Raw genomic sequence first — 12,054 nt, 5'->3', positions numbered from 1 at the left:
AAAACAAGAGGTTTGTCTTCTGAATCGAGCTTGCTGCATCGAACTTACCTAGTGTGGATTATCCTCTCTCCTGTGTAATTTGCGAGCTATTGCATAAGAGCTGAATTTTATCCTATGCACGCTATGTATTTTCCTTATTATTAAAAAAAGAGACTATAATGAAACACAAAATAAAATAATCACTTCTTTTTAATTTGTTTATCTAATTTTAATTTAAAATATAATTATTTTTTTTAAAAAATCTTATAATATGATATGTAAATATGTTCTTCAATCTTATGAAGTTAAATAATCGAATGAATAATTAGAATTAAAGAGTTACAACTTACAAGAGATTAAAACAGATTAAACCAAAAAAAGAAATTGAAACAAAAGGAGTAATTAGTAATTTTATCCCGATATTATTATTTCGATAATTGCACCACCCAAACAACTCCTAAGCAAGTCAATTATTTGTAGGAGATCGGTGGCGTAGCTCAACGGAGAAGAGAGAAGAAATTAGGGTTCAGCATGGCTTCACGAGGGATTCTGTCGAGGGCAAGTAGAATGAAGACGAGGCTACAATCAGCACTTGAAGCTAACTTAATTGAAGTCGAAGACGTTTCTTACCAGCATGCCGGTCATGCCGCCGTCAGGGAAACCGGAACAAACGAGACACATTTCAATCTCAAAATTGTGTCCAACAAATTTGATGGACAGAATCTTGTTAAACGTCACCGTATGGTGTATGATCTCTTGACTGATGAATTCCAATCTGGTTTACATGCTCTATCTATAGTAGCTAAGACACCCAAAGAAGATGGCATGTAATTGTTCAATTTGAGTAGATTTTATTGAGCTGAATAACTTTTGTATGGAGTATATTTTGGTTATTATGTCGAAACTCAAATTGAGATAAGCTATGAAGTGTTGTGGTGATTATAATTACTATTTGCTGTTTTTTCTTTGCTTTAGTTATTGTATTAATTGTTGTTGCTACTTGTTCTCTTCTTAATTGTTTTCAGGATGGTTTCTTTGCTATTGTATTTATTTTACATGCTTGTTTTTTGCTATGCTTTACTTGAGTTGATTGATGAGGGTGTGTATTCACAAGATAGTGGTAAGTCTGCATACACACTACTCTCCTTAGACCTTGTTTGTGGGATTACGTATTGTGTTGTTGTTATTGTTCCTTTCTTGTTGCTTTCCTTATTAGTTGTTATGTTTTCTTCTTCTGTTTTACTTATTTGCTGCACTTGAAAGTTGAACCGAGGCTCCTTCAGAAATAACCTCTCAACCTTGACGAGATATAGATAAGGTCTACGTACACTCGACCTTTTCCAGACTCCACTTGTGGGATTTCACTGGATATATTGTTGTTGTAGGAGATATGAGTGAATCATGAGTTCTCCCATCTATTTGTTTTCCTCCATAACCCTGTTTGATAAAAGTCTTGTGTGATTTCTCTTGTTAATTGCTCTGCCTCTCTTGATTTTGCAGTCAAGTAGAGAAGTCTTGTTGTTTACCATAACCAGATTTTAAAGTTAGCAAAAGTTAGGATGATGTGATTGAAAAGATTATTGGCTAATGGGGCTATTCAAAAAGCTTTTTTTCGTCTCATGTGTTAATACTAGTGCAGGATGCTTTAAGACAGCTGTGTCATTCTGCAAAACCATGGCTATCTACTTAAAAAAAGTCTAATCATTTGATTATGCCGTCCTCACAGTTCCTTATCTGTTGTCTTGAGGGTCTGCTGCACATTGATTTTTATGGCAAGTTTTTTTTGATCACTATCATTGTAATTTAGTCTGTCATGGGAAATTATTTACCTCTTTTTACAAGGTTATTGATTTATCTTTATATAGAGATTTACCTTATAAGTGACTTGATCATGTAAGTTTTTACTTCATCAGTACATAGAACTTAAATCCTGTTTGTTTTCCATATTTCTAGTGTAATTCTTCTTTTACTAATGTTGAATCTTGCTTGATTGTTTTTGTCATTTCTTTAACCTCTGATATTGATCTTTTATGCCAGGCCGGTTTTAAGAGATAATATTTAGATGGAGGTTTTGCCTTTTTATAAGTTTGTCTCTTTATATACATAGTAAAATATCAAATGGACATATTTGTTGCTCTTGGATTTCTTCTTTGTCATTTCTGTTGATTCATTGAGGATAGAACAAGAAAGGATTTTCCCAAAAAACAAATTCAGAGGCTTATAAGTCAGTGTAAAGTGAATATGCTCTTCATCGAAAAAAAAGTGTGAAGTGAATATGCTCTTCATTGAAAAAAAGTGTGAAGTGGATATGCTGATTAAAAGGTCTACTTCTACATATTTTCTGACTCTAGTGTGGCTGATCATCGCCTTGGTAAGTTATTGCCTCACCAATAGTTAATCAGACACAAGACCCTCCTCGGGCAGATTCCTCCTTTTGCTCCTCTGTCCACAGGTCTTAGCAGCTGTTTCCAGCTGTTGTTCCCCTCTCAAGAGCAGGTTCTTACGCGTTACTCAACGGTCCACCATTGGAAATACCACTTTCCCTACGACTTGCATGTGCTAAGCATGGTGTTAGAGATCATCCGGAGCCAGGACAGGACTATTCTTCTCAAGCATTTTCTCAATGCAGGTGCTTTAAATAAAAAGTAAAGGTTCCAGATACTATTTGAACAAGAATTGTGAATCATGGATTCTAGTTCTAGTCATGCCAGAAATAAGAAGAAAGCCAACCAATGTAGTGATCATGCTGAAGGAAGACAAGGATCTCTTAGACAAGGATTGAATGAGTCAAGTTTTCAATTGTCACGTGGCACTTCTGGATCTCTTGTACTATCGGCTCCGACCATCATGAAAATAGCAAAACAAAGATTACTCAATCATATTTCACAGAAATTTGATCCTTATTCCATCATTTTCAATCCCCTTACTGCTAATTCTGGCCTGTCTCCTGAACTACTGCAGGATTTGGACCTAGCTGAACTACTTCAAGCTTCTGCTCAACTGGTTGCAACTCGAACATTTGATCGTGCTAGAAAGCTGCTAAGCTTGTGTAACCAGTCTGCTTCTGCTACTGGTACTCCGGTCCAGAAAATCGTGTATTATTTCGCTGATGCTCTTCAACACAGAATTGATAGAGAGATGGGGAAAATGCTATTTACTGGAGAAGAAGATATTGAAGTATATTCTATTGAGATGGAAGAGTTTATCATGGATCTTGAACCTGCTGAATTTGCAAAGAGGCCATTGTATGCCTACCGCCAAGCGACTAAATTCACTGGAATACAAGCCATCTTAGATTGTACAATAACAGCAAAAAGGGTTCACTTGATTGATCTTGCTATAAAAAGTGGATCACACTGGACAACGTTTATGCAAGTTGTTACTGATCGAGATAAATGCCCACTCGAGCATCTCAAAATAAGTGCTGTTGGAAGGTCTAAAAAGATGATAGAAGATGTAGGGAGGAGATTGTCAGCTTTTGCTGCTGAGACATTAGTAAATGTATCTTTTTGCTTCAAAACAGTTGTTTCAGACCTGAAGAATCTTAAGACAGATTCCTTCGATGTAGAGGCTGATGAAGTCGTTGCATTTTACTCAGATACAATTCTTTGGACTATGTTAGCTTGGCCTAATGAACTTGAATCTATGATGGAGGTTATTAGAAGCCTTGACCCTTGCATAATGGTGGTCATTGAAGCAGTAGCAAACACAAATTTACCAAAATTTATAGATTCTTTCGACGAGTCTTTAACACACTTCAGTGCTGTTGCTGATTGTTTTGACGTTTACCACAAGGGTGTAGCAATATCTGGAGGATTTTACATACAAAAAATCATCAGAAATATGATCACATATCATGGAGAAGAGACCGTTCCTCGCTATGGGGATCTTAAAGTGTGGAGGGACTTGTTTTCCAGGTTCCATATGGTGGAAACAGAACTGAGCCACTCATCCTTATGCCAAGCAAGTTTACTGTTTGAGCTGCCCAAGTTCCGCGGATTCTGCACTTTTGAGCTGGATGGAAAATGGCTAGTTATCAGTTGGAAAGGAACCCCAATCATCTCTGCTTCTGCCTGGAAGTTCCACTAATACTGGAGAGAAAAAGGGGGTCACAGATCTGAATTTTATTATCTCCCTTCAGCTTAAAGTTCTTGTTTTGACATTCTGATGAGAGTAAAGATAGAAGATGTTGTACTTTCTCGTGTGCTTACTGTTTTCTTAGTGAAAATTCTAGTTCCGTCACTGGCTAATAGTCTATCTCTTTTTTATTTGGACCAAAAGAGCATCATGCCACACTTGTTGTAGTATGAAATGAAAAATTAGAAGTTTTATGTTCTTTCTAATATCTCTTTTCTTACTTGAGTTTAATTTCTATATACTTTGAATGTAAAAAACAGTTTGTAAAACTATAGGCCATCTAAAAGATAATTGCAAGTAACCATTAAGTAACATAGATTATAGTGCAGGCTGCTATAACAAGTTAAAATAGTCCACCTCAGTGTGTCTTGTTAATTGTACATATAAATGTGTCATTTAGCAACTTATCCCATATTTTATTTTGTCACCAATCAAGATTGTAACCAATAAATATAGCAAAATGAGCAACAGAAGAACTTGCTGGTATATTTGGAAGCAAGTAAGAAGCAAATAAAAAAGATGATACCTAAATCCGTGATAAAAAAACACATATTTATTATGATCACCCGTCCATCTAGTGTATCTGTAGTGAATTAAAAATTTAACTTTAGTAGTGCATCCATGATCCACCCTTCCTCGCTACACTACTGGATGGTTTAAAAAAATATTATTATCATGATCATCCGTTCATCTAGCGTACTTGTAGAGGAAGGATGAAAGATATGAAAAGAAAACAAAATGGGAAAACACAAAACAGACGTGGTCGGCAGGATTCGAACCTGCGCGGGCAAAGCCCACATGATTTCTAGTCATGCCCGATAACCACTCCGGCACGACCACTTGTTGTTTATATTTCTCACAGTATAAATGCATTACTTAAAACTGTTAAGAAAATGAATTTGAGTGATTTTTGATTTTCTCTTTATCTTCATCAATTCTCTTTCGAGTGTTCGAATTTCTACAGTCTTTCAATTTTTCTATGCTCATACTCCATAGAAGCTGCTTAAATTTCTTGTGTACATCTCTCTACAGTTCAAAAATCAATTCTTTGCACCATTTCGGAGTAAAATCTTGGCCCCTCTTCTAAATGTTTCGTGTATGAGACTTTCATCAGTGGCTGAAGCTTTTTGGTCCAAGATAAATCCTGGGTATTCTCTATTTTCAGTTTTCTTTATCAATTTCAGCTTAAAGTTTCAATATTTATACACTTTAAGGCATTTTCTTGAAAAAAAAAAGGTATTAATTTGAAGCTTCTGAATATGTGTTTGATGATTTGCAGGCATAAATTTAGTGTGTTTGTTTTGATAGTAAGATGGCATTGACATTCCTTAGAGGGATACAGCTTAACCCGTCTATGTTATACCCTTCTTCATATTTTGCAAGAAAACATGGTGTTTTGTATTGTTGTATGAGAAATGCACAGACACAAACTGCAACCCAAGAAAAGGAACAGACTAAGTTGAAAGTTTCCACACAAAGCCAACCGAAAGCAGTTGATAAATTTCTGAAGGATTTTGAGGCAGTAATTGGGATAGAAACCCATGTTCAACTTTCCACTCTTACTAAGGCTTTTTGTAGCTGCCCTTATAATTATGGTTCTCCACCAAATACCAGTGTTTGTCCTGTTTGTATGGGTTTGCCTGGTGCATTGCCAGTGTTGAACTCAAAGGTGATAGAGTGTGCAGTAAGAGTTGGCCTTGCACTTAATTGTAAACTGTCTTTGAATTCCAAGTTTGATAGAAAACAGTACTTCTATCCTGACCTTCCAAAAGGGTATCAAATATCACAGTTTGATGTCCCAATTGCTAGTGGTGGTTATCTTGATGTGGATCTTCCACTCGAGTATGGCGGTGGCCATAGAAAGTTTGGCATTACCAGGGTGCATATGGAAGAAGATGCAGGGAAGCTGCTTCATACAGACAGTGGGAGCTACTCACAGGAAAGAACTCCTTCACATTTAAACATTCGTATGCTCGCCATTTTTTTTTCCTATTATCAGACCCTTTGTTTCAGATAGCATATTCTTATAGTTATCAGATGCATCACATTGTAATGTTATGGCCATTGATGTTTGTATCAATTTATGGTGATTTAGTTTGTATATGTGCATGAATAGAGTTAGATTATTTGATCTAACATACTTGTTGCTTCTATTGATAAAGTATTCATTGTGAAGTTTAGGCAGGTGTTGATTTGTTTGGCTCTCTGATACAGGTTGACTTAAATAGGGCTGGAGTCCCATTGTTAGAAATTGTATCTGAACCAGATATGAGAACTGGTATTGAAGCTGCAGAATATGCTGCAGAATTGCAAAGGTTGGTCAGGTATTTGGGAGTGGGTAATGGGAACATGCAAGAAGGATCACTTCGCTGCGACGTCAATATTTCAGTTCGTCCTATTGGGCAATTAGAGTTTGGTACAAAGGTTTGCATGATGTGCTTTACATATCTGTTGCTTTCCCTTGTGCATAGGAAATACTAATTTATAGCTAGACAATTCAGGCATGAAGATTCTAAATTCTAGTTTGCTTTCCTTTGTGGATATTTTTCTGTCTTATCTTGTTCTGCCATTCTTCTGGGTGGATGGTTCGGTAAGTTTTGTGTTATAAGTGATACATTGGCTCCTATTCCATTGTTCATCTATGCACCACAAAGAATGGCTCCTATATAATCAGGCCAATGGACAACTTAATTTAGCGGCAGGTGTAAGTCCAGTTTGGCCATTTATGAAATTCTTGCTTTAGCCTTAAACTTAGTAAGGGACTGTACTTGTCATTTGAATGTGAAATGTGGTCTATGGTAGGTCCTGGAGGAGTCTATATTGCATGCCAAGTTTTGTAAACCCAGTATTCATATTCTGATGAACATAATATCAGCTTCATTTGGTGGAAACTGCCTTTGTTTGACAAATTTGAAACTGGAGACATGATTAACATGTAAATTTTTGTCTTAATTCCTCAAAATACATATTAAATGCCATTCAAGACTTTAAGTTAGCTGTCCTTGTAATTGTCGCTAGAGTGAGTGAGTGACCATGATTTCCCCATTTTCGCAACTTTCATGTCAATTACATTGTTTCTTCTACATTATGGATCAAGTTTCTACTTCATCTGGTGTTAATTCTTTATTGTTGCTTTACTTTGTTCTGGAAATTCTCAGCAGTGAGTGTTTAGTTTAAGTTGCACATTGTTAAGTCAGCATTCTATATAATGAACTGATATATTTTATCTTGTCTCAGGTTGAAATTAAAAACCTGAACTCCTTCTCATCGATGAGTAGGGCCATTGATTATGAAATTTCAAGACAGGTGGAACTACACAACCAAGGCCAGATTGATCAAATTGTACAGGAAACTCGTCTATGGGAGGAAGGTGCTCAGGTATGCAACTGTACTTTTTGATACTACTGCAGTATGTCATACTAGTTTACTCAAGTCTTTCCATGGAAAACTTATATGCTTTAACTTTCTCATACATCTAGAAAACAGTAACCATGCGAAAAAAGGAAGGACTTGCTGACTATCGTTATTTCCCTGAACCTGATCTTCCTGGAGTTACTCTCACAGAGGAGTATGTGGACAGTATCCGTGAGTCATTGCCTGAACTTCCAGAAGATAAGCGTCGGAGGTACGAGAAAATGGGCCTAAGCATGCAAGATGTTCTATTTCTTGCCAATGACATCAATGTAAGTGCTTCTCATCATCAGGTTCTGCTTATACTGCCTTACTGGCACGTGGACACTCCAGTACTAAAATCTATCAGGCTGATGTTATTTTGTAAGGGTTTAACCTGTGCATGAAATGCTTCTCGCCGGAAATTTAATATGATGCTTTAAATCATTAAGCATCTAAAAGGACAAGCATTATTTGACTTTTAGATACACATTCCATTTAGCTGAATGCCTCTTGGAAATATCTACCTTACCTTCTCCCTTCTCCTTCTCTTCCAATGGCCCAATGAGACCAAAGTTGGGTGGGTTGGTGGTGGTGGTGAGAAGAGGATGGGAACTTGGATAAGTAAAGGAATAGAATTGAAGTGAAGGGAAGGATGATGTTGTTCAAGAACACTACCATCCTTTCATTGACTTAATGGTTTAACATGGATGGATTCCCCTATCAAGTTTGTCTTCAAAGGAGCCCTAAAGTAGACATCATCATCCTGTTATTAAAATTTCTGGACTATTAGCTTGCATAATCAGGCCTTTTCCAGCTTTTCCCGTTATTTCTTTGTAGAAATATCCAGAAACCACTGATAATTGCATGTTTCAGATTGCAGATTTTTTTGATACAACAACTGCAGGAGGTGCTGATATAAAGCTTGCTGCCAATTGGATTATGGGAGATATTGCTGCGTACATGAAAAATGAAAAAGTGACTATCAATGAGATTAAACTTACCCCTCAAGAACTGGGGGAGCTCATAGCTTCCATTAAAGATGAGACTATCAGCGGAAAGATTGGGAAGGAGGTAATAGCACTTTGGGTGCTGATATAACTAAATTTGTTATGGTTGAAATCACATCTTTTTTTTTTTTTTTTCACATCTTATGGTTTTCCTATACATTATTAATAGAATTTTTGTTTTGCTGATTTTCTTCACCATTTAGAATATTTTTGGGTGCGTTGAGGTTGGGGGTTTGTCCAGTCACAAGTAACTATCTGTTAGGCTTCTTAATTCTTCTGCGAATCACTGACCTTCAATTGGTTGCAGTCCATGTTGTCTTTGAGAAGCCAGGAATTGATATAACAACAACAACATACCTAATGTAATCCCACAAGTGGGTCTGGGGAGCTAGGATGTATGCAGAACTCACCCCTACCTTTGTGAGTTAGAGAGGTACCCAATGCAGGATAGTGAGAAAAGAGACAACAAAGTAGCAAGATACAAAAAAATGTAACAAAAGATAGTAATACACATTGAAGAATAAGAAACTATGCGATAATTGATAATAATACTAAAAGGAGAGGAGGAAACTAGCCCAGTCCCTCCCCCACACAGAATGCGACAACACTCATCTACCTACTAACCTTCAATCCTTATCCTCGACCTTCATATCTAAGGTCATGTCCTGAGTCAGCTGAAGTTGTGCTTTGTCCTGTCTAATCACCTCCCCCCAGTTCTTCTTCAGCCTACCTCTACCTCTTCTAACTCCTACTACAGCCAACCTCTCGCACCTCCTTAATGGCACATCCTCGCACCTCCTCTTCACATGTACGAACCATCTCAGTCCGCTTCCCTCATCTTGTCCGATGTTTCTTATTGGTGTTGATGCTTTGGTTTACAATGTTTTAGAAACATTATAACTGAAGATGGAACATATATCAGGAATTTAACATATACCTTCTTCAGACAGTCATGACTGATGAGATCTGCTATAGAGGCCACTTAAAAGAGTCCCTATGTTAGCAGCAATGTAGTCTCTCTGTAACTTCAGTTTATTGTTGTACCGGACTTTGTGACAATCATAAGCTTTTGTTTGAGTGTGAGAAATCCGTACTGATCAAGAGTCTTTCCGGCATGACTAGTTTGGCATGAATTATTTTTGATGATACATCTTAATATGTGCATGGATGTGTGCATATAAGAGAGGGAAAGAGTATCACTTGTGCATGATCAGTAGCATTCTTTAGAAATGCATAATATATGCTAATGGGTCACTTTCTTCATTGGCTTTACTTTGATCCACTCTGTTCAATTATTATGTTTCTGACCGATCAATTGTTATTGAACTTTACAGATTTTATTTGAGCTAATCGCCAAGGGTGGAACAGTCAAGGGACTGATAAAAGAAAAGGATCTGGTTCAGGCAAGTCGGCTTGCAATATTGCAAGAACTCTAGTATTTTTCTCTTGTTATAATAATTATATTGTAAAATGATTTTACTGTTCTGTTGATGAGCTTTATAATCATCTGTTGAACTGGATTCTTTTAAATCTCAAATAAAAAATTCTCGAATAAACTTTCAAGACCATTAACTTATCACCTGTCACCAATGACTCTGTTCTCTCATTCTGATGGATAGAGTTAAAATCATAGCCCGTGTCACCTGAATCGTAGTCATTTGGAGACCCTTTGATTGGATAAGGAAGCTGATCATGAAACAACTACAAATAAAGATACTTGAAGATGAATGTTGACCCCACAAAGACACTGAGCCTATTAACTTTAGATTGCTTGATGATTGTGTAAATTATCTGATGTGTTGATACTTAATCTTACTTCCAAGGTTTCACGATTTGCGTAGTAGAACCTAATTATAACAAGTTGTAGATGAAAATTTTGGTATTATTGTGGTATCATCTTTAAAAACCAAATGCTGTTAAGCCTTCATTGTCTCAGTTTGATAAATGCCTCAGCACAATTTCATTAACCTGATTCCATGAACTGTACGGATTATCTACTGCTCATAGCATACACATCACTGTTAAAACTTACCATTACTTATCTATCAAGAAAAGGTTCATGGTTAGAACTTCCCAAAATTATCTTCTGAAGCGTGTCAAGCTGTGAATATGTTTTTCAATTATGCTGCCTCGAATAGCTATCTTGTCTGGAAACATCTTGACCTAAGTGAGCCATGTGTAATTCAGACCGACTGCCCTTGTGGTAATGTTTCTTGATGTTAATAATTTGTATAAAGAAGTGTTTGTTGTTGCCGATTTACACGACTGGCAATTCGAAACCAGTTAAGTAACTGAAGCATATTTATTATTAAAGGAATCTAATGTACTTTCCCATTTTTGAATAAACAGATTGTTGACACTGCGGAGATTGAGAAAATGGTAGATAAGGTGATTGCAGATAGTCCAAAGCAGCTGGAACAATACCGTGGTGGTAAAACTAAATTGCAAGGTTATTTTGCTGGCCAGGTATGTTTTCATTCAGTTTTTAAGTTTGTTGTTTTCATATCATCCTGGCTATTGACCAATATTTTTCACATTGTTGTGCTGATTACTAGGTGATGAAGGAATCGAAAGGCAAAGCAAATCCAAAACTTTTGAACAAAATCCTTTTAGAGAAATTAAATGCCAAAAGCTGATATTGCCTATTATTTGATCATGTACGAACTTCGGTTAGTTCTTTCTTTTCCTGGTTCATATATGCATTATTAGACATTTGCTTCCCTCTCTTATCTTATTGCTTGTGTTCCATTTGGATGGCATGATGACTGTTACCATCTTTGCAATGTGAATGTAGCGCTTGGCTACTGATGAAGGATCGATATTGACTGGTGATAATCTTGATATCACCAACAAGTGGAAGCACCTGATAAGAGCTTTCAGATCATTTGCAGATCATCAGAACTGAGGAAGAGAAATTTAGCAGAGTTAGGATAGGTCATTATTTTCGACATTTTTTTGGACTAGTTCTTAATAAGAACAACGATGGTATATTTTCGAACTACCAAAGTTCTGATTTATGTACTAGCATCAGGGGAGAATAAGCTAATTGTTAAAGCAATTGCAGCTGATACCTTCTTCCTTCAAGTATAACTAAAGCATTCACTCCACTGTGGATTGTCCTTTTTGTTAAATGACTTTTGTTGCCTATTACACATAAGTTGTGAGCATAAATTAGCTTAGCTTGCTTATGAGCCCAGAGTTTGAGATATTTCAATAAATCGGAGACGTTGAACTTGCTCAATTGGCAACAAGTTCAGCCTCATAAGTAGGGGTGCCAAATGAGTGGGTTGGGTTGATATTGGAGATATTAAAATGAGTTGAAATAGAAATTGGGTTGGGTCTTGACCCGTCCAATTTGATCCGCTTAATCTCAATAAGTTGTTTGTATTGTTCAACTGTTCGTTAGTCAATACAACTGAAACTTATGCTAATAGGCAACACATTACACTATTTTCTACACATAGGTTAAAATTCAAGACCATCCTTTACGATATACTATTTTTTGCAATTTTTTCCTGAGAATTTGCATGTTGTGGTT

At 36.5% G+C, this 12,054-nt stretch overlaps 2 protein-coding genes and 1 non-coding gene across 3 annotated transcripts; 2 read left to right on the top strand and 1 right to left on the bottom strand.

The window, feature by feature from the left end:
• The first annotated feature begins 827 nt into the window (after positions 1–827).
• On the top strand, positions 828–4,288 carry LOC125851243 (GRAS family protein RAM1-like). The gene is made up of 2 exons (XM_049531023.1): positions 828–2,608; positions 2,941–4,288. Exons 1-2 carry the CDS (start codon positions 2,603–2,605, stop codon positions 4,066–4,068), a joined length of 1,134 nt encoding a protein of 377 aa, XP_049386980.1. The 5' UTR covers positions 828–2,602; the 3' UTR covers positions 4,069–4,288.
• Positions 4,289–4,874: 586 nt separating this feature from the next.
• On the bottom strand, positions 4,875–4,956 carry TRNAS-AGA (transfer RNA serine (anticodon AGA)). Its single transcript has one exon. It is a non-coding gene; the product is annotated as a tRNA-Ser (tRNA).
• A 124-nt stretch (positions 4,957–5,080) lies between these two features.
• LOC125851256 (glutamyl-tRNA(Gln) amidotransferase subunit B, chloroplastic/mitochondrial) lies at positions 5,081–11,597 on the top strand. Its single transcript, XM_049531040.1, is given in 10 exon segments — positions 5,081–5,264; positions 5,396–6,044; positions 6,293–6,540; positions 7,354–7,494; positions 7,596–7,799; positions 8,383–8,580; positions 9,851–9,919; positions 10,866–10,982; positions 11,072–11,173; positions 11,311–11,597. Coding segments are annotated over 8 exon segments (1,674 nt in total). The 5' UTR covers positions 5,081–5,264; positions 5,396–5,428; the 3' UTR covers positions 11,153–11,173; positions 11,311–11,597.
• The last annotated feature ends 457 nt before the right edge of the window (positions 11,598–12,054 follow it).

This window comes from Solanum stenotomum, unplaced genomic scaffold (assembly GCF_019186545.1).
Source record: "Solanum stenotomum isolate F172 unplaced genomic scaffold, ASM1918654v1 scaffold23673, whole genome shotgun sequence".
NCBI classification, from domain to species: Eukaryota; Viridiplantae; Streptophyta; class Magnoliopsida; order Solanales; family Solanaceae; genus Solanum; species Solanum stenotomum.
The sequence above is the reverse complement of the archived record's forward strand: the minus strand, read 5'-3'. Positions and strand labels throughout refer to the sequence as shown.